The sequence below is a fragment of the Fulmarus glacialis genome, unplaced genomic scaffold (assembly GCF_000690835.1).
Source record: "Fulmarus glacialis isolate BGI_N327 unplaced genomic scaffold, ASM69083v1 scaffold39012, whole genome shotgun sequence".
Lineage (NCBI taxonomy): Eukaryota > Metazoa > Chordata > Aves > Procellariiformes > Procellariidae > Fulmarus > Fulmarus glacialis.
In genome coordinates, this window is record NW_009199165.1 from 1 (window position 1) to 22145 (window position 22145).

General features: G+C 37.4%; 1 protein-coding gene across 1 annotated transcript; it reads right to left on the reverse strand.

The window, feature by feature from the left end:
• Nucleotides 1-103: 103 nt before the first annotated feature.
• On the reverse strand, nt 104-16274 carry LOC104073414 (V-type proton ATPase subunit d 2). Its single transcript, XM_009573159.1, has 7 exons — nt 16020-16274; nt 11923-12094; nt 9881-10059; nt 7074-7153; nt 5063-5140; nt 1585-1761; nt 104-214 (listed from the first exon to the last, which is right to left on the reverse strand). The coding sequence occupies exons 1-7, from the start codon at nt 16147-16149 to the stop codon at nt 104-106; spliced, it is 927 nt and encodes a 308-aa protein (XP_009571454.1). The 5' UTR covers nt 16150-16274.
• Nucleotides 16275-22145: the final 5871 nt, after the last annotated feature.

Genomic DNA, 22145 nt, shown 5'->3' on the forward strand with positions numbered 1-22145 from the left:
TCTATGATTCTATGATTCTATGAAAGCTGAATGGTGCAGTGTAGTAGAATCAAAAGCCTAGTACCTCATTCTTGTTTTAAATGTTATTCCACGTGGGTAACTTTCATTTTGATATTTTAAGGTTAGAAGCTCTTACCTCATGTTCAAAAAATGCATCTTCCAGTGTCTTTTCTCCAGTGCCGCTCCCTACACCTTCAAACACAGCCTTGTATTCCTAAAAGCATAGACAACCACCCAATGGAAATAAGGTACTTTTGCATTCTGTGCAGCACAGATACCTTATATTACTTTATTAATTAATCTACATCAAGTAATCTTTCTGTATAGAAGAACTCATGTATAGATTACAGTTCTACATAAACCAAAAATTAAAAGCATATAGTCAGCAAAAGAAAGAATAATCACATTTGTTCTTGTATTCCTTACTGTTGTTTCCTACAACTTAATTTACTGGAGGCACTAAAAGAGGTTTATTGTAGAACGACACATGCCCTTTCACTCCTTTGGACAGAAAGCACTCAATTTCTTGTACAAATAGTATCCATCAGAGCCAGAGCTGTAAATGGAGCCAAAACCCCAAACTCTGATCCTCACATGGCTGCTCATTTTATTTCCAGTAGTCAGCTGGATTTTCTTTATCTGTGTTAATAGTGTATCTAAATCCATTAGTCTGATAGGTCATCCTGGAATATTCTGTGCAGATATATTTGACTTCATTTCTTACATGTTACATTTCTGTGTAATTTGCTTCTCTGTGTATTTGTTTTGTTTTTCCTGTAAAGTAGCAGTGAAGTATAGGTCTAGTACATTGGTTCCCAAATTCATTCTATATATCCCACCATCACGTGAATAGACTTGCTGTGTACCACATTGACATGGTGACACATGCTTCTAACGTTCTGCTTATGCACAGGAACAGATGTGCATCTCCAGCTTTGTTTCTTCTGTCAAAAAAGCAGTAGACCAGACATAATTTTGTTTTGTGTACCTACTTGGAGGTAGCTTAAATATTATAGGTAGAGTACCACACTTAATTCATAGAGCAAGTGTTGCATATTGGTTCATCTTTAATAACAGCACTAGTTGCATCAGTATTAACAACTTCATCTACTTCCTTGATTCAATCAGCGATTTAGAGAAAACTTTTCAGAAGGGCATTTTTATGGTACACTAGCAATAAATCAGGTTTGCACTCATCTGTGACATTAATTGTTTGGTCAGCTCATTTTAAAATGACACATGCTTTTGCTCCAAAATCTTGGAGGCAGCAACTGTAAAGTGAAATTCAATTTTGGGAGGGTTAATGAAATAGGAAGAGTTTTGTTTACTAGAATGTGATTTGGTCTTATTTAAATATCACTGTAAGAGGAACTTTGTATTGCACTAAGATAATAACATATGTCTACATATCAAAGGCCTTTGATTCCATATACTTCTTTATGGGATCTTTTGTTTCTTCACTGAGTTTTTTCTCTCTCAAAAATGCTTTTAACTTATGTGAATATTCTTTAAAGTTTTGCTGACATCAAGAGATGTTAAGTATTTGTATTTTGGCTTTTTGTTTTAAGAAATTAGATTACATACTGCATAGTAATCTGCAACACACTTCACTTGCTCGTAATCGTCTGCATTGGCCAACAGGTGTAAGCCTTCTGGATACAGTTTTCCACAGGTTGGATACAGCTTCTCTCGGTCATCTTTACTCAGCTCAGTGCCGAATGAATTAATGGTGATGATAAAGGCACGTCTGTCTGCCTCAAACTTAATATGCAAAACAAAGAATAAAGAGGTGTTATTAGAGATTTCATTCTAAATTCAGGTGGGGATATGCTTTTTTCAGTAAGCTAAGTTATGGAAACTTAAAAAAAAAGTGGACTTCAGAGCATTAGAAACATACCTTATTTTAAAATTGTAGATCCTTATTTGCAAATACTTGTTAAATTTTAACTAGAAAATCAAATAGTGTTTTGCAAGCACAGCTTTTATTCTGTGATTTTTGTACTGAAAATATCATCTCTGCTACTTCCTCATTTCCCTATTCAGTTACCCAGATGTTGTCACAAAAAATCTCCTCACACACCCTTCTGCAGTTATGAAATAATACTCTTATAATATAGGAAAGGACCAAGAATCAATAGTACTGTTCTGGGGTAACTCAGAGTGCTGTTAAGAGTAAAGGTTGAATGGAAATTCTGAAAAAAAAAAATAGTTTCTGAATGCGCATGTTTAAAACAATAACTTAATAAGGTGGAGAGGGCTGTTTACTTGCCAAGTTAAAGTTTTCAAGTGTTTCAAATAATGGTTAATTTTTAACGCATAGAATCAAGGGCTATATTTCTTCTGTCAGGTTTAGATGCCTGTAGCATCTGTATTTTCCCTGCAGCAGTAGTCTGAAAGTCATTCTAATGTCTAGATCTCAGGTTGTTCTTTTGTATGAGGCAAAATTTCACTTGCCATTCTTCCAGTATGAATTAAAAATGTAATGGTAAATAAAAATAGTCTGGCTCAGTTCTGTCTGATTTAAATCTATTCTTCTGTCTTGAAATCTCAATTGACTATGGTTTTATTTATTTCCTTTATTACTTACTTTCTTGTAGGAACAGCAGAGCCCTTGCTAATTGCAGAGTTTACGCAGGAAAATCTTCCAAGCAAAGCATACACAGTATACACACATTTTAGGCAGCTTGCAAAATTTCTTACGCTGTAAATTTTTGAACTGTTTTAAGCAGAAGGGTACTCTTTTCTACTGAGTAATAAGACTGCAGTTGCAACACAGTTCTACAACTTTAGCAGTTAAGCACATATTCATAGATCCTACTCCTGTGTACTGGAACACACTGTAGTAGGGACCCGGCCACCCCCTGGCACTGCCTTCAGAGTAAGGAAAATGGATAAATAATAGAGAAATAATGAGAAGAAAATAAGTGTGCTTGAGAAGATTTCTAGCTAATGAATAACAGGGCCAAATTTCACTTACCTTACTGATATGAACAGGCATATCAGTCCTAGTAAAACTGTTTTGGAAGGACAAATGCTTTGTTTTAACTTGTTAAAGCCATATAGAATCTAGCTGTTAGATCTGTAATATTTAATGGGAAAAAAGCATACTCAGATGCAATTGCAACTAGTGCTCACAGGTTTGAGGCCCAATTCTGTGGCTCCCAGTTTGAGAAAATTTGCAGGATCATCCCATCCACACAGATCTCTCAGTTCATCAAATTATTGGCACATGAGGTTCTCCATAGTGAGTAAGCCCATGAGGTAGTTGTTTGGTGACTGGGGCCATTTGATTGCTGCAGGTAGAGGTGGAGTCACAGGATGACTGCGTGCTTTCCTGAGTGCTTTAGTTTCCATACGGGAAACCGAAGTAGCATGTCTGCTACTTGAGAATTAGCACGGGGCCCTAATAACAGGCAAGCACTAGCTGCAGTGGAGTCTTGCAGTTTCTTGCCAGATTCAGGGTTAAACATGCAACATTTGTTGTCCATGCTGGAAGAGAGATCGCCAGTACGTTTAATGTGGAAGGTTGGTACTGTGACTGGTGATCAAGGAGTTGGGGAGCTAAATACCTCAGCCTCGTTCTGATAGGGTCAGGTTGGTAGTCTTACATATAAGATTACAGAATAAATAGCAAGTATTCTTTTGAATAATTAAACTTTGGCTTTTTGTGAATTCAACCATTAGCAGTATCTGCTCTATGTGTGCCTTCAGATTATTAAAATGTTATAGAAAAGGAAATCTTCTGCAGAAAAGTTTATCCTCCTAGCTGATTGACATTAGATAAGGATTTTAAAGAAGCTTATCACAGACCAAACTGTTACAATTGGTATAAAAAGAATTTTACAACATGCTTAAACTAACATTGGCAAGTAATCATCTGCTCTCAGCTTGAATTTCTAGCTAAAAATGAGCTTTCTGAAAAATCTGAATCAACTGTGGAAAATGTCTTTACCTCTGCCAGACAATCTCTTGATTTTGATTTTCAGAAAAGAATAGTCAAAAAATTTCTGGTCAATTTAACTTGATTAAGAATATTTTCTTTAGAACATAAACTGAAACATTATGACCTGGTTAAATAAAATATGAAATTGCATTCATTTTTAGGACATTGTTTTGTAAGATGTAATTTAGGCTTATTTTTCCTTCAGGGTTGAGCTCCCAGGGTTATTATCTCTCTCCTACAATGCAAACATTTAGTGTGATGTCATCAGAGCTCAGTGAATTTTGTTCAGTCAGTTTCCAGGGTGTAAGTTTTGCTTATCCAGGAAAAAAGACTCCTGGAAGTAAATGGGTGATCTGGCTCTCAAACACTGCAAAGAATTGTGATAAACCATGTGAAAAAAAAAAATGGAGCTGGATGCCAAGAACTCAATTTTAGGAATTTTTGCATCTTTTATTACAATAGCAGATATAAAAATATCATTCACTGTGCTGCGGGTATGCTTTGGGGAGGAGGATGTTAGGAATTTTTTATGTCATGGAAAAAATAAATATTAAACTTCTCTGAGTTGAGACAAAAATAATACATGTAATGTTGGACTTTTCTGTATAACACTAGTTCCAAAGGTCACTCAACTCTGACTTCAACCACTAATTTTAATAGGAGAGTAAACAAGCATAATAGTGCCATGAAGCTTAAAGATTATTGATTAGTAATATACAGTAATGACAGACCTTAGCTATCCCAAACTTAATTTTGAGCTAGGAGGTGTAAGAATAATCCACTTTTTTCGTTTTTCTACATAATGGAGAAAAATGTTAAGAGGCAACAGTTTGAGATTAGTGAACTGTTTATTCTGTTCTGCTGTCTGTTATAGAAAAATATTAACTGAAGCTAACTCCTCCCTGGTAATGAACTAGCTGCTTCTGTAGTCAAGAGGTAAAAATCATCCTAGAATAAAGTCTTCACTACATCTTAGAAAAACAGTTACTATTCAGAGGAGAAGCAAACATTTGGCAAATAACTTTCCAAATGGAGAGAGAAGGAACAGGAAAAACAAAGTAACCTAATTATGAAAACATTGTGGAGTACTTTCATGTACAAAGACTGAATTTTTCTTACCTCAAGAATAGGTCTCATGATTTCTGCTGTAGTACCTCCTTGTTTTTCACAAAACTTATAGAATGCCTCAAGATAAGACTACATGAAAGAAGAAGAGAAATATTTTAAATGCTACTTAAGACCTGGACCAGCACAGCACATAGTCATGAACCTCATTTTTAAATACTTTTAAATACTTCCATTGACTTTGATAATTCTACCTATGAATTTAAATTCAAGTATGTGCTTAATTACTTTGCTGGATTGAAAGTTGAAATATTAAAATGCAAATGTCTTGTTATTACAATATGGGTTCAAATGTTTTTTAAAATTGTTATAGGAAAAATACTATGTTTTCTTTGCTCTCTAAAGAAGGAACTTCTTGAGCTCTCTTGAGCTTCCACTGCATAATAAGCAGATGGCTGAAGGAAACTCTGCATTTATAGTGTGGAGGAGGGGATTTGGGAATATGCCATGGCTGTTGGGCCAGACTATGAGGATACACAAACTAATCCCTACTGCTGTACCCTAAACCCTGGATTAGGACAGAATAGCGGACAAAGCTGCTGTAATACTGGTCTGCAGGGCCCTCTGGTCTATTAAGGTTTCTGGCCTTCGCATCCATTTCAAAATACCTGTGCAGGAAGGACCCTAAATATCTCAGAGATCCTGTTCCCCGCCCCCCCTCCATCCCCCTGCCTCTCCATCCCCCAAAATACTGTTTTAGGGAACATTTACATTATGAAAATGCATTTGCTACAACTTCACACAATCTTATTACAAGTTTTTCTACATAATGGAGAAAAATGTTAAAGAAGCTGTCACTAACTATGCAATTAAGTGAATTTTAAGTAGAGACATCTCAAGGGGGATCTGCTGCATGGGATTATGCATTAGGTTCTGTATAGTGCTATCTCATACTAGAGCTGAAACATAATTGATCACATTGACAGCTGAAGCAGAGGGGACAGGATAAATTAATAATTTAGAAGTGTTTGCAGAATGATCCCCCTGATACTTGGAAGAATGAGAAGAAAAAACAAAAAACCAGATTTAATAAGTGTAACTGTGTGGTTATCCACACAGGATATAAGAATCAAATCTGTATGTTATCAAATGGAAAAAGAGTGTCTAGTTTAGTAGTACTGTGAAAGAATTAAAATACTTGGGCATAACTGATGTTTTGAATAAGAGGAAGTAACAGAAAATTTAAGAATCAAATATTGGCTTGAGAATTTATAAATATATAAATTCTTGAGAATTTATAAATATAATTTGTAAGACAAACAGAAGAATTTTTTTCTTTCCCCCTAGTGCAATCAGATCACTGTAAGAATACTTCCTGCAGTCTGGGGCATCCACTGTGAAAGAAAGATAACAAAGAATTTGGAGAGAATGTGCCAGGAGGAACCATTAACGGAATGAAATATGTATAGCCTTTAAAGAGATCATCCTAAGAGTATTGACCTGTGTGCTAATATTTGTAAAGTACTTTGAGAATGCAAGACACGTTAGATGCATATCCTTGCAGCAGTGTGCTGTAGGAATGCTAAAGATAATTTAAAAAGGAAGAAAATTATACAAAACCCTTAAGTAAAAAAAATGTTACCTAGACTCAAAGCAATTAGATTTTTTCAAATCACATCTGCCTTTTATAAATAAAAATAAATGTTAGCTGAAAGCCTGTCTAGGGTAACCTAGGAGTTCTGTGGCATTTGGTGGATAACTGAGTTATTCATAAACCAATGGATCTGGTTATTAGCGTGACATCTAAAGCATTTTCATTAATGAGATATTAAATTAGAATTTGGATGAGACCTAAAATTTGAAAACTCTCCAAACAATGGAGTAGAAATGAAAGGAGCTGGATTTGATTCTTCGACTTGTCATCAACCAGGTGACCTTAGACAGCTTGCTTTATCTCACCATGCTTCTGTTTCCCCATCCGTAAAACAGGGTTAGTGATACTGACCTCCTTTTCTGAGGCACTTTGAAAACCCCCAAGTATTATTGTTATGTTGCAAGAACTTGCCTTGTACAGTTTGTTGCGCATTATTTCAATGTTCATTTCATCCAGGTCATTTTCAGACAAGCAGTCTTGAAAGAAAGCAGCTGAAAGCAGAGTTTATTATATTGAAGTATAAATCTACATACTGATAATATGCATCTTTTGTCTATTGCCATTCACCAGTGTGTGAGCAAGGATCTGAGGTTTCTGTTGTACAAGAAGGAGTGATATAACAGAGAGGAAGAGAAATACTCTTAATTTTCCCCTTATCCTCCTACTCCCTCCTTTTGAATGAGAATCTGCTGTGAGGGGAATCAATCAGTGCTGCAGCCAGAGTCCACATGTCCAGCGAGAATCAGATGAGAAATGCTAATGAAAGCCCTAATCTTCTCTGAAGTATATGGTTTGGGCATTAGGGAGATTTTCTAGTGAGGAACATGAAAGATAATTTTTGTCTTAAATCATGCAAGTATTCCACAATTGTTAAAGAGAATCCTCTTTCCTATTTTCCCTCTTCCTCTTTGGATATGTCTGCAGTGGGGGAAAGGCAACGAGTTGCAACTAGTAAGGGGCGCAAGCTTTGACCTTGACCATCTGTGCTTCCAGGTCCTCTACCGAATTGGCTAAAGAGCAAGCTTTTGAACAGGGAGGCAGAGGATGAAGTTCATTTGTGCAGGTGGACCGCTTAAAAATACTGTATTCATAACCAACAGAAGTATTCCAATCCCTCACTATTCCTAAGCTATGTCAGTGGGACAGACCAGTGCTGCCTGACAGAGAGTGTTGTGTCAGACAGTGGCAATGGGAGATGGTATTTAAAAAGAGCATGTGAGCCTGGCTGTGTTTTGTGGTCTTCTCCCTTCACACTCTCCCAGCATCCAGTTTTTGGATGAACAATATTAGAGGATGTAGCCGTGACAGTTCACTTTAGTATCTCTTTGTAGATCCATTGACCGAGAATTTGTCCCATCTTTTTAAAAATCTGATACTACTCTCTGCTTTTACAAACTTGTTTAGAACAAAAAATCCAGAAATTTACTACCAGCTGTGTAAAAAAAAATGTTTTACTTTACCTGTTTTAAAACTAGTTTTCTGCTGAAATTTGGTCTTCTAAAAGATTTGGTAAGCAACAGTTCACAGCTCACTGTGGACAAATGACTGCCCTCAGGACTTTGTAAACATTGTCCATATCTCTTTAGCCTTGTCCCCTCCAAACTGCAGTCCAGCCTTTTTAGTCTGTCCGCACACGGCAGCGCTATCCCCTTGTTCATTTTAGCTGTCCTGCTCTGTACCTTCTCTGATTTCACTGTACGGGCTGTCGGTGCCCAAGTGTTGGCGGTGGGGTCTGCAGGGCGGCCTCTGTGAGGGGAGGCTGGGGCTGCCCCGTGCCGGACACAGCCAGTTTCAGCCCGCTCCAACGGCCCCACCACAGGGCACAGCTGAGCCCCACACCCAAGCTGGTGGTGGTGCCTCTGGGAAAATATCTTCAAGAAAGGGCAGGATGTAGAGAGGAGGAGGGAAAAAAATTCTGAGAAACACCAAGGTCAGAGAAGGAGGAGGAGTCGCTCCATGGCACTGGAGCAGGTACTCCCTGCTGCCTGTGGAGGACCTGCGCTGGAGCAGATACTCCCGACAGGAACTCCAGCCTGTGGAGAGCCCATGCCGGAGCAGAGGATAAGTGTGAGGAGAAAGGAGCAACAGAAAGAAACCGCCATGTACTGACTGTAAACTCCCCCCGCTCCTTGTGCCGCTCATTGCCTCTCCAAAGGGACTGAGTGCAACCTGCAGCGATAACAAGGGGGCAAAGGAGAGGAGCCTGGAGTGCAGGAGTGGGAAAGGGGGGAGGAAAGGTGTTTTCCCTAAGTGTGTAAATGTTTGTTTCTTTCTCTTTGTTTGTTTCCTAATGCCTGAATCAGTAATTAAATATATTAGTATTAATCAACAATAAATCAAGTCAATTTTCCCCAAGTTGAATCTTGTTTTGCTTGCAACAGTACTTGGTAGGTGATCTCAACCCACAAGCTCCTTTTTTTTCCCCTGTTTTCTCCCCATCATGGTGCTGGGGTTGAGCGAGTGGCTGGGTGGGAGTTTGGCTTCTGTCTGGGGCCAACCCACCACGCCTTCTTAAGAAGCAGAACCCAAATCCACTCACAGTACTCAAGATGAGGGCACACAGTGGTTTCATATATGTTCAAATCCATCCAGTTCCATCTTACTCTCAGTACTCTTCCCAGCAGTGTCCCACAGCTGGTTAGTTTTTGTTTGTTCATGTTGGCTGCTGCAGCACATTGAGCAGAGTTTCAGCCCAATTTCAGAATGCAATGTTTTCAAGCCTCGCTCTGTTTTGCTTTTAGATTTAGTTCTTCAAAATAGGGATTTTCTTTGTGTTTGAATCACGTCCAAATCCCAAGAGGGAATCTAGGTTCTACCACAACATCTAATATTTATTAGTAACTGTCTGCTTCTTGATCCTCAGTGAGGGATAGGCAATATTTCATCTTACATTTTTTAATTATAGATGCAGGTGTTGAAATAAAAATCTAGATGCTCTAAATCAATGGCTACTTCGGGTATAAAAGATATCCATTACACTTCTTGAGTAGCATGTTTTCTTTGTGTCTGCTACCTAAGGTTGATACAGAATCTGTTAATAAATGTTCCTAGGAAATGTCCTGAACATCACTTCAAAAATGCTTGATCCACACTTCATGTTTTGTGTTACCAAAGCACAGCATACCCAGTGGAAAACATGCTACTCCATCTGAGATATTCTTAAGAATACAGGATGAGTAGTTTCAACAAGCAAATAAGAAATAATTTAGTGTTCCTACCTAACGGTGTGTCAACCAAAATTGCATTGAACAGCTCAGTGGGATTTGAGGCAATGCTGACTGCTTCCATTTGCTCAAAACTCCCCAGTGGATGGCACTTGGGAACAAGTTCAGCTATGGGCCTTAGATGTAATGTGCCAGTTATTAAAAGAATTACGTTGTCAATCATGTAGCTGTATCTGTATTTGAAAGAAAAAGTAAAAGAAATGAACTTTATCTTTATAATGAATTTTCATTTGAAAAAATACAAAACCAAGAATTTTGAAAATTAGTAATAATACTAAAGTCAGAAAAAACCACAATATTTGCAGGTTTGTACATTTACTCTGTATCAATGTCTCATTTATCAAAAACAAATAGAAGTTTTTAAATAGTACGTAGGTAACACACAGTGTTAATTTTAAACACATGACTGAGTTTGGGAACGAGACTTTTAAAGAAGGGGAAACCGAAATATTAATATAATAAGCATAACAGCTGTGAAATGTAGATTCACTATAACAAGTGACAATGAGTGGTATGAAAAAGTAAATCACCTGAGCTAGGAGTTTCTCTAGTTTGGGATTTCATTATTTCATATAGACTACCTGGACAGAGAAGAAGTGCATGGGAATCTCAGCACTAAAACTGCAGAATTCATGTAGATGGACCAATCTTAATGCTTTCTTCTCACTCAGCTTTAAACATTCTCCCACGAGAAAACTAAGAACAGGTTCTCACAGATTTCTTCATTATTGCTAAAAGTTTTCTTTTCAGTAGAAGTTTTCTATCAGCTTCTTACTAGTTTTACTGTCAGAGAGGCTGATAAGAGTTTTGTCAGTGACTTGGCAACGTGAAGGCTATTCCCTTGGGATGCTTATAACAAGGCTGCCAATCTTCAGCTTGCGTTGTTGATTCAGAACACAGCTAGACACATATAGGGATTAATATGATCTCACACAAGATCTGGGAGGGGGCTCAGGGACCTGGTGAAATGTAGTTCAATGATTTAATAATTGTGTTAAATATCTTAAACTAGCATCTCCATTATTTAAAAACAACAGTGTGCAGGGATTGTGCATACATGTGTACACATGCATGTCAATCAGTGTGAGAAAAGACCTGCCATAATTTTCATATTTTCACTTTCATTTCTCCGAAGCAAAAGGTGAACATTCTATGCCTCAGGTCACAGGTGTCCTAGGGCAGTCTTTAAGATCCTGTTGATATATTCGCCTAAAACTAGTCAGATACACTTGACCCAAAAAAAAAAAAAAGAATAATGATACTTTATTTTGCTGTTATGATAAAAATACTCCTTAAAAGTAAGCTGAACAATCTAGTGTTCTTATTATAAAATATTAAAAAGATAAGATCAAGGGGAGTAAACAGTTAGGTAAAATATCCTGCTGACATTTCACTAATCCATGTTGTTATACTGTTATAAAGCAGATCCTTGTTCTTAATGTTTAAGCCATTCATTGACAAGTTTTATCTGTTTATAACTGTATTGAGATCAGAACTTTCTCTTCATGTGACATCAAACAGCACTTGTACTTTTTAAAATAGCTACTTGGATCTAAGTATCTTGCTATACACAACATAAAGTTTTTCTGGTTTTAATGTTCAAATGGTATAAAAAGTATGGCAGGTATATGATGTATTGTCTTTCCCCCTTTAAAAAAAGTCTAGAACTTGCCACATGCCTAGGAATTAAATCACTGCCCTGTACATCATGAAATTGGTAATCTTGCATGAGTCATCCCCACAAACTTCAGTTTTGCAAGTTCTCTGATTTAAATGACGTTTGAAAATTATAACCATTTTTCTCAATCTCTACTACTCCTGCCACTGTACACAGAAGAAAAGACAACAGCTGCTCATATATATATTTTCAAAACTTATATTAGCAAATAAGGTATGTAAATATTGCAGTATAAAGGTAATTTTGCTATTTTTGAAACTTAATAGAAATTCAAGTATGATGCATTCACACAGTTTTAACTTGTAGCTGTGCTTTTGCTTTAAGTCTATGTGGTAAGCTATGTAGTAACATTACTTACGTGATAAAATTCAGAAAAGTGGCAAGTGGTTCAAAAGCATGGTTTCGAAAGTAATGAAATTCTGCGAGTAGTTTTGCTTTCAGTTTATCATCGATGGTGGAAATAGTGAGAGGGCCAGTTTCGTTAGCCAAGAAGTTGCCATAGTCTGTAGTCTGTAGATGTAACTTTAGATCTGAAATTAGATTCAAGGAAGGTCATATGAATAAACTGTTGTTATATTGTCTACAAACCAAATCAACTCTATCTCATGGCCTTGGCCAAAACAATTGAGAAAATAGTCATCCACAAGCTCCAATACCATATAACATCAATCAGGAATGTCACAATCAGAGTTCACACCATGACTGAGTTCAGTGCAGCTCAGAGACTGCTCTGCTGGTCTTAAATGATATTCTCTTGGCTGTTGGCATAAATAATACCTGGGGGCTAAAACAGTCAGACACTTGTACTAATAACGTGACCCGATGACCTGGCAGGGGTAGATGGCTGAGCATTACAGGGGCTTCAGACATTCCTGTTCACCAGAACTTTTTAGTGATGGTAGCTGCTCCTTTTCTCAGGGACTCTTGGAGACCTAAACAAGACCCTGGGCTTTTCAGCACGTCCACAAGGTCCCTAGGAAAGAAAATTCCTGTATTTCAGCTGTCAATATTATTGCCATACATCTGCATCGTGTATTTCCTCATACAATCATATGCAGGAAAATCATATGTAGGAAATGTATGACTTTAAATAATGTGATTTTAAATCACATGATTTTACTCAGAATTGAACAGCAACCAAACACAATTAACAGTATGTCTAAAGGGAATTAATGTGCAGAGGGAGATTAGTTTAAGATGAATGCAGTTAAGACAGGAATGGTGCTGATCAGAAAGAAGGAATATTGTGAGAACTTGAACAAAGTGTTAACTTGGTCTCTCGGCATCAAAAGCACATGGAGTCTTGTCTGACTCCTCACTTTGATAGCCAGCTACCCCCAGTTTTCAGTTACACTGTTATTTCAGCCACCACGTGCTGGCGTGTCCTGGCTCTGGCAAGTGAACTTATTTCAGTGATGTTGGTGGGAGCAGAGCTGGGCTGCTTGTCCTTCTGTGACCTAGTCTCCCTTCCAGAGAGCAGTAGTCTTTCCATCACACATGGATGCAAGGAAAGAATAAAGCGCTGAGTTTAACACCCCCCGCCACCCCACCCCATATTCTACTTCAAAGACTGTCAGCAGGGTTCCTCTGAGGATCCCATTCCCCTGAAACAGGTGATGACATAGGGCCAAACTAGTAACATGCGGTGTTGCAGAGGTTTCGGCCAGTGTTGCAGTCCACAAGGTAGCTCCACAGAAACTATAATAATGCAAACAAGCCCAAAAGGACATCTAAGTTAAGCTGAAGGCCTCTTCTCCTCTCTGCGTGGCCCTGAATTGGGAGGACACAGTAGTATCGTAAGTCAATTAGCATCCTCCTTTTTTTCTTTCCCTCTCACTGCTACACTTACTCTGTGATTATCAAGCAGATGTAAAGCACTAACCTACATTTTTTCTTGTGGTTCTCCTGTACTGACTTTATGGTTTCCCCTCTAGAGATATCAAAATCACTTTGAAATTAAAAGATGTTTTTGATTCTTCTTATGGGTTACTTGGGGTTGTTTTGATTTTGTTTCTGCTTGTTTGTTTTAGCATATTTATAATATTTTTAACTTAGGCCAGTTTTTGTGGTGTGGTGCTATGCCACAGAATGCAGAATAGGGTAAATTATTACCTTTTAATGTGAAGACATGAACTGAAGGCACTATTGGACAAGCACAGTAGTACTACAGTTCCAATCCACATGCTGGATCTTTTAAGTGCAAACAAAATCCAATGTATGCATAAAGCTCCATTTTTTACTTTAGAAGGAAGGATCTGTGGTTTTGGTGCACTGTACAGGGTGCAAGTTCATTATTACAGCATCCTATATGTGCAGAGAGATAAGTGTATGTAGCCTCGAGTACAAATCCAATACTTCTCATATTTTCATTATAAATAATACATCTGGTAGATAACCGGTGGGAATCTGTTAGCTGTCTAAAAGAAGTAGAAAATGTTGCAATGGAGAAAGAGATGTAGCTGAATAGAGAAAAAAGGGAAATGATAGTGGGTAGTAGAGATGTGCTTGTAGATGGGTTGATGAAGGCTGCTGCTTCTGTGGCTGAAATAATTTGCATTCTAAAATTGAATGAACATTAGAAAGAAGAATGTTCAAAAATAAAAAAATCATTGTTCTTTCTACTATAAATCTTACTTAGAAAAGGATTTTATCTCTCTATTGTGATCTGTCCATCTGTTGCATGCTCTTAATAATGTTGAAGGTTTATGTTTGAAAACTACTTCCTGGTTGTAAATATCTTTCTTGTAGCATGACTTAAAATTTAGATAGTTTTTCTTAACTATTCTTAACATAAGCAAGTATTCTTCTGGGAAGGATGTGGGAAATCCTTTTTTCTTGTATGTTTTTAAAAATATTTAAACCTGTATATTTTCATCTTACTCAGAAGTAACCAGGATTTTACGTTGGTTTTTTTTTTTTTTTTTTCTTTATGGAGGCTTTGATGACATCATTTATTGAGCTCCTCTGCAGAGACAAGTGGAGTAAGAGCAAGGTTTAATAATTCCGTCATTCTGTCCTTTGTGTCTTTTATAGATGTTTGAAGCTCTATTAGCTTTTTCTGAAGTCTGTATATTCATGGAGCTTTTTGACTTAAACAATTAAATACAATATCAAGAGTGTCTGTAGAGTCTTTAAGCTGCATAGATTACAACTACTGATACAAATAGGCTACAGAAACTTGATTTTGTCCAGCTGATATAAAGAACAGATTTCAATTCTCAGAGTAAGTGTATACTTGTGTTCTGTGTGTCTAAACTGCCATTGTATGAAATGGAGAGCTGATACAGCTTTCCAGCTTATCAGCTGAAGTAGGTACATGCACTTGGTCAGTTGAATAGTCTCTAAATTCCATTGACTGTATTGACAACCTCTTCTTTAACTATGAGAGGAACTTTATCTTGCTGACAGGTAAATACCTGCAGATAGCTATTTAAATGTAGTTGGTTTAATCTGCAAGATGAATGGCAAGCAACCTTCCCAGACTTATGTTGTTATTATATTAATAGTTTAGAGACCCTCAAAATTCTGTTGTATATGGGAATCATCAGGTTCTGCACTTCTCACTTCCCCAAATCCATTACTGCATACACAAAGCAACCAATGCTTAAAACAGAGTGAGTGTATTATTTCTCCTTGTTCCTTTTTCAAATTAATCTAATATACTGCATGTTATAGAAATTATTTCAATGTACAATCATAGGTTTTATTTTGGAGTCAGGGAAAGAAACTTTATGTTCCTTTAGAAAGGTGATTTTTTTTCTGTCGCATTTTTTTCCTGCCAAGTGTCTAGAGGTATGTCATACGATTCTTTGTACAAGTCTGTCTTCATCAGGCTGTGACCAGTCTTGGCCACAGAAAGCTGTTTTGGAAATTAGTGTGTGTTCTCTTTATTACTGTGGCAAAGTCACCTTGAAAAAAGCTTTTTTTTTTTTTTTTTTTTTTTTTTAAGCTTGAGAATAGTTCAGTTTTATCTTTGTGAAGTCTAGTTTTCTCTTCCTGATAAGTAGAATGTCCCCCACCGCCCTAAAACTCATGAAGTAATAAAGTACTAAAACTTATAGAGAAACTCAGAGCCAAATGGCAGGCTTTTAATAAGATTTTGGGAACTATTTTATCCAGCTGAAATGATATGAAACTTGTATACTTGAACAGTTCTATAGTTAAATCTGTGAGAAAGTTACCAGTCTCCATAGGAACTCTATGGATGAGATTTCCAAACCTTATCAGTAAACTAGAAAATCCTATTATCTGGATTGCATTGCAAATCACAGTACAATCCTTGGGTAATTTCTATGGAAAGCTATTAACTTAAATATAAGACCAGTTCTTCAAAGGACATCGGGGTTATCTCTGCTTTTTAAGATAAGCTCTCAGTACTTCAGTCTTTTACCTTCCCTTCTTCAAAGGTCTAAGCAACAGTATTTCTTCCTAAATAAAATAAACCAGCAGACTTACCTTCTAGTGTCTCACACTGTGCTAAATTGACATAGTCTGCACTTGTCAAGATCCCAGCTTTGAACCCTCGGACCAGACCTTCCAAGTAGCCATGGTCCACATTGAAGTAAAACTCTGAGTATCCCGGCATGGAGAAAAGGAGATTTAATCTCTCTGCTGGATACTTGATGGTACTGAATATCTGCCACCAACTGTTTTCCTCCTCTTTGGAAGGAGTGACAAATAGTCACTGATTTCCTGCCAGCCTATAATTGTGTTTTACCAACTGGTTTCTTCCTGTTTCTTGCTCCTAGTGTAGTTCCAGTATAGTTGATGCTTACACAACAGCCAGCCAGCAAATCCAACTCCCTCCTGTCAGAGCCAGAAAATGACCCTGTTATTTTTGAAAGAGAAGCCAAAAAGGAAGTATAAAATTTAACCATTGCTTACAAGAATGCTCTGTACTGATTGGAGAATGAGAAAACATATTACACAGCTTGATAGCATTTTCGCATTTCTTAAATGTATTATAAACAGGAAGTTATCTGTGAATACCTATTGAAAAAATATTTCTGCACTAAAATGGTGGGCTGTGGTAGGACATAGCCTGTTCGAGGAACTTAGACGGTTTTTTAGTGTCTCTGTATACCTTTTGGTTTTTAACATTTTTGATTGCTGGAAATTTTCTGCTGCTCATCTCTATCAATAAATATGTATACGAATTATAAGATCCTTCTAATAATTACAGTGAACATTAGATCTTACTCATAGGTGAAAGCTCTTTGAAGCCTTTAAAGTGAGAATCCAGAACTTACCTCAAAACTATAGTTTGTCCAAGTTCCAATCAAAATACTCTGCTTATATTCACTAAGATGTGGAAATAACTCATATTTTTCCTCTTACAAAATGAAGATTATAAAAATAGGAATCTTGATTCCAATAATGCAAATTTAGAGTCTTTTTAGACTTCCTCATTTTGTCTCAATTTAAACTCAAAACTGCTGAATCTATCAATCAGTGACTTTTATACTGAACTGTTAAGTCTGCTGCCTTTCAGATTTAGGTGCCCCAAAGCTGACAGTTCAAAGTGGCTATGCTTCTGTAATGAACACAAAAAAAGTCCTTTTTCTCCCTAAATTCACTAGCGTATGCAACACATGTCTGCAAGCTTTGCTGGAAAGGAAAGTCTCATCGCACACTAGGTGATATTTAGGTATGTAGTTAACGAGCTCAGGAACGTTGCAATGAGGTGTCTGAAGATTGCTGCGTGGTTGGAGAGTTAACACCAGCAACAGAACCTACAACAGCTGTCTGCCATCCACAGCTCAACACTTAGACTCAGTTTTCAGTGCTTTGAACACATTTGGTGTATTGTGTCAGCTGAAGACATGCGGCTTGGCTTTTTTATTGATCCCTTGTGCTGAAATGTGGCTGCAGCGAGAGTTGTGAGTTGGCAGCCCCGGGGACAAGGCTGTGACTATGAGACTTTCACCCCTCTCCTGGGAGCTGAGAGACTGATGACAGCTTGGTACTCACCAGGTGATTCCTGTCCATACCGCCTCGCTCCTGGACACAGCAAGGCTTTGTAGGCTGTACAAAGAGGGATGGGGTGCCCAAGCAGCCACCCGCTGCCTCCTCTAGGAAGAAGGTGACTAGCTAGCTGGCTTCCTGGCTGGCTGGCCAGGAGCCTCCAATGAGCAAGAAGTGGCCACAAGCCACCTGGCAGGCCAGGCTCAGCCAAGGGAGTAATACTACTGCACCTTGAGAGTCAAATTAAAATTGTCTCAGGCTGGTTATTACCACACTTGTGACGGACTGCAGGGGAAATAATGACTGCATTTAGACATTTAAAAAGTCACATGCTCAGATACGCAAACTGTAATTAGTTGAGAGTTTAAATGGTGCCTAAAGTATTGAAGTACGCTCCTTGTAAATTAGGCTTACAGTTTTAAGGTGGTCAGTTCTTAGCACTGCAGAGTTAACCCAGCTAAAGAAGAATGAGTCAGATTAGGCCTATTAGGCAATAGAAATAAAACAGCTCCCTCCCCCACACAAACAATTTGGTTTTGTCTCCCAAGTCTGCATGCCAGCAGTGCTCAGAACCTCCTTGTGCAAGAAGTTGTCAGAAGAATTTTGTTAATGATGTTTCAAAAGCGAGGGAGATTTTTTGGGATACGTGAGCACTGTCAGTTCTTCCTCACTGACCACATGAAGATAACCACATTTTAACTTAAACACGCTTTTTTTTTTTGTTGTCGTCATCATTGTTCTAGTGTGTTTTGCTCGACAGCCTCTGGTATTAATTTTTTCAAGGAAAAGAAACGAGGAGAGGTAGTAATTCGAGGGACTCATCGTGCACAGTAAGAGCAATGTTTGTTTTTAACCCACGCGTCTCTGAAGCATGTGTTACATAAACAAGTATGTCTCGCAGCAGCTGAATTCAGGCCTCCTCCAGCTGCAATCGCAGCGTATCAGAATGTGGCAGATATCCAGCTGGTGGCAGTCCAAGGTTATGCTGCCAACGAGCTTCCAAAACTTCAGACAGCAGAGCCAGTGCAGAAATGGCTTTGCAATAGGTCCTAAATTTAGTAGGGTTCGGGGTCATGTGAATACTGCCTGGCAGGTGCAAATACCACCACTGGTGATCCTCCAGTGGGAAAGTGCTACCACGAGATCCATAAATACTGTCAGGACCATCACTTGAAGTATTATCACTCAGCAAAGTTGTTTCATGAAATCTGTGTATTTTTGAATTATTTCAGGAAATAGAAAAATCAGGCTAAAGTCTTGAGTGATTTTGTCGTTTAGGGGACAACGTCTCAGATGATACGATCCAGGTTAATAGGTTGCGTTCAACAACATCAGGAAATGCTCAGTTCTCTGATTTTTTGTTACAAGAAAAATTGATGAAAGGAGACAGCTTTAGCAGCTATTTAGACACAATGCATATATTTAGCTAAGGCACTATATTTTTATATAAAAAAAATATATAAAAGAACAAGTTCAGTACCTATTGTTGTAATTTCTTATAATGAGTGGCTAGCACCATATGATTTCTTTAACATTTTATAGTGGGTAAGGTTTTATTAAAAAATATAGTTCTTTATATTAATGAACTTATTTATATAGAGCTGTGAATTGGCTTTAACAAATTACCATCTGAGAAGATATGATACTCTCACCTGTTAAGTTTGTGGAGTGCAAAGATTGAGATATTTTTTAAAGAATTTTTTAGCAGTGAGCTAAACAAATACTAGTAGCATGTTTGGGAGGAGAGGTTAATTCAGGTTAAGCAGAATTAGCAACACAAAACTGTTCAGATCTAAGAGCAGAATTTCACCTTTGATACTGACAGTTTTGAGAAACTGTGAAACAAAATGCATGTATTATTTAACCACAAGAGGTCATCATAGCACTGCTGTAAACCCCCTTTCTGCAGTTTTTTTTACCTCCACTGAAAGAAAGAAACTTGGAAAGAAATACGAAAAAAGTTCTGGCTTTTTAAATTTGTTTTCAGCTAATTTAAATGTAACAATAAAAACCACATATACTGATCATTTATTCAGAAGCAACAAACAAAATAGAAGCACAGATTTTCTCTGAGCTTCCTCTTTTTTTTTCTTTTTTTAACAGTGTTGACAGCTCCTAGCCACGAGTTTAATACTGAAGAATAAATTACAAAGAATCAGCAGAAGAGTGAGTAAGTGGTGTTATACCAGTGGAATGTTGACTAAATCACATGAATCCAAAGTTACTCTTTTTTCATTAGAAGCACTTAAGGAAGCTATATTTTCCATCTTGGAATCTCATTTAGAAGTCTATTTATAACAGCTTTAGCTAGGCAGATCTCTGCTTAAATTGTGGTTTTGCTTATCCAGAAACAAAATTCACTCAAGTCTTGACTGTGCAATTGCTTACACATATAATTAGTGTTATGTGTGCCAGATTCACTGTTATCAGCATACAGTACTGCTTCAATGTGTGGGTGAAACAGATTTCTTCATCTGTGTATATATTGACTCTTTTTGTTTGGATGTGGGAGATTTTTGACCTAACACTGACTCTATGCTTCCTATCCTGTCAGTGGAAAATGTACCTCCCTTACTTATAAATCAGAAGTGTTTTTAAAAACATAACCTATTCTTTCAGCTGTTCCCCCCCACCCCCGCAAAAATGGATTTCTTTTAGATCACCTAGGTAAAAATTAAAAAAAATTAAAACTATTTTAATTTTCTAATGCAACTTAATAGTATCTAAACTGATCTAGAGACTTTTGGAATGCAATTTTTCCAGTGTTTTTTTTGTTACATATCTTTGCACTGGCATTGAAAGCCAACTACATCGAAACTCCTTAAACTTTGTAAGTTCTGGATTGTTCTGCTGTACATTTCTGATGGGTGTGACCCATTCCTAAAAATCCTTCCAATATATGATCTCTTGAAATCCCTCGTTTTCTGAAATAATAGCAGAACAATTCTGACGGTGATATGTAAACTGAGATTCAGCCTTTCTGAGGTGTTGAGTACCTGCAGCTCTCGTAAGATGAATATCAAACACAATTAGATACCCCATGTATCTACCTCTAAGTAGCTAGAAATGTGCTAGCATGGGTAGCAGAAGTGTAGCTTAGCTACAGGCAACACAATTATGTTGGTCCCAGTTTCTGAGCTTTGCTGAACTGCTCTCAGCCATGAAGAAACAGCCCAAATGCAGTTGTAGCTGTGACTGCTTAAAAAATAAAATAAATCAAATAAATAAAATAATATTTATACTCTATTTTCATAAAATATATAAAAATTGATAATTCTGATGGGCTATTCTCTATGAACACAATCCAGCTGCCATGCTTTCTAGCATGATAAAAGTGCATTCCCATGCAGATCTCATTGGTAGCTAACCCCTTATGCACATTCTTGTGCCAACAAAAATGGTGTACCTAGCTGACACACCCAGTGCTAACCTGCCCCCCAGCCAATTTGCACTGTCTTTGCTGAGAGTCTTCACAGCAATTATGCGCCCCCAACTATCCTATCACTTGATTAGCTTTTAATTGCATTTACATAAAATAAGTCTTTTACTGCTGTTCCTTGTTAGAAGTGTTATTTTGATATTGGGTTCACAAACATCACTCACTGATGTTATAAAATATCAAAGAGCTTCCTTTCTCCCCTCCCTTGCCTTCAAAAGATAATCTAGCAGCTTTGTAGGTCAGCAAGCCTTTTGGATTTTTGGTCTTTGTTCAAGGAATTACATGCCAGTGTAATAAGAAGGATTTTATCAGAGACTTAAAGTGATAAGTCTGTGGAGAAAAGCCAGGAGAAAATCATTATCAGTAGATGTAAACCTAGAGAAAAGCAGATTTGAGAGAATTAACAAAGCTCTGGAATGCTTTCAGAAGTGAAGGTGGAATTTTACAAAATTTATACACTCACTCACAAAATTGGGCTACTTTGGTGTGAATAATTTGTACTTTTGGAGGCTGACTTTCACATGAACTCAGCAGCCACCTTCTCAGGACTCAAGTTCTGTTTAATTCTAATGAGGATGGCAATAATTCAGATCCTGTGTTTACCTTTAAAGCCCTTAAGCCTTTCTCTGCACAGTGTCAGGGTTTTTTTTCGGTTATCTTAATTTTCAGTCGTCTTGCTGGGAAGTTTTTATGCAGGTGAGCACCCTTTTCTCTTCTTCATGGACCAGTTATTCATTAACTGTCAAAAAAATTCACGATCAACAGGTAGTATCTTCAGATTCCTTCAGGTATCCTGAAGGTTTTATCCCTGATATATCCTGAAAGCAAAATAAGGATGATAAAACTTTAAATATGAAGTGCAAAAAGCTCAATGTGAAGTGCAAATCGTCCATTACTTCCCTAAGTTACAGTTTTCTGCTGTACCAACTCCCCCACTCTGAGGACCGTAACTTGAATGTTTTCATTTTCTCCATAACGATTTCTAACACAGGTACAAATTCTTACAGCTTTTTTTGCTGATAGTCCAATTGACCACTAATATATCTTTTTGACTGTCAACTTTATCCACTTCAAAAAACAGTCAGAAGATGTACGTGAATGCAAAATATATCATTCTGTTAATGTAACATTAGGTTGATTATAGATTACAGAAGGATCCTTTATTTCTTGCTCTATAA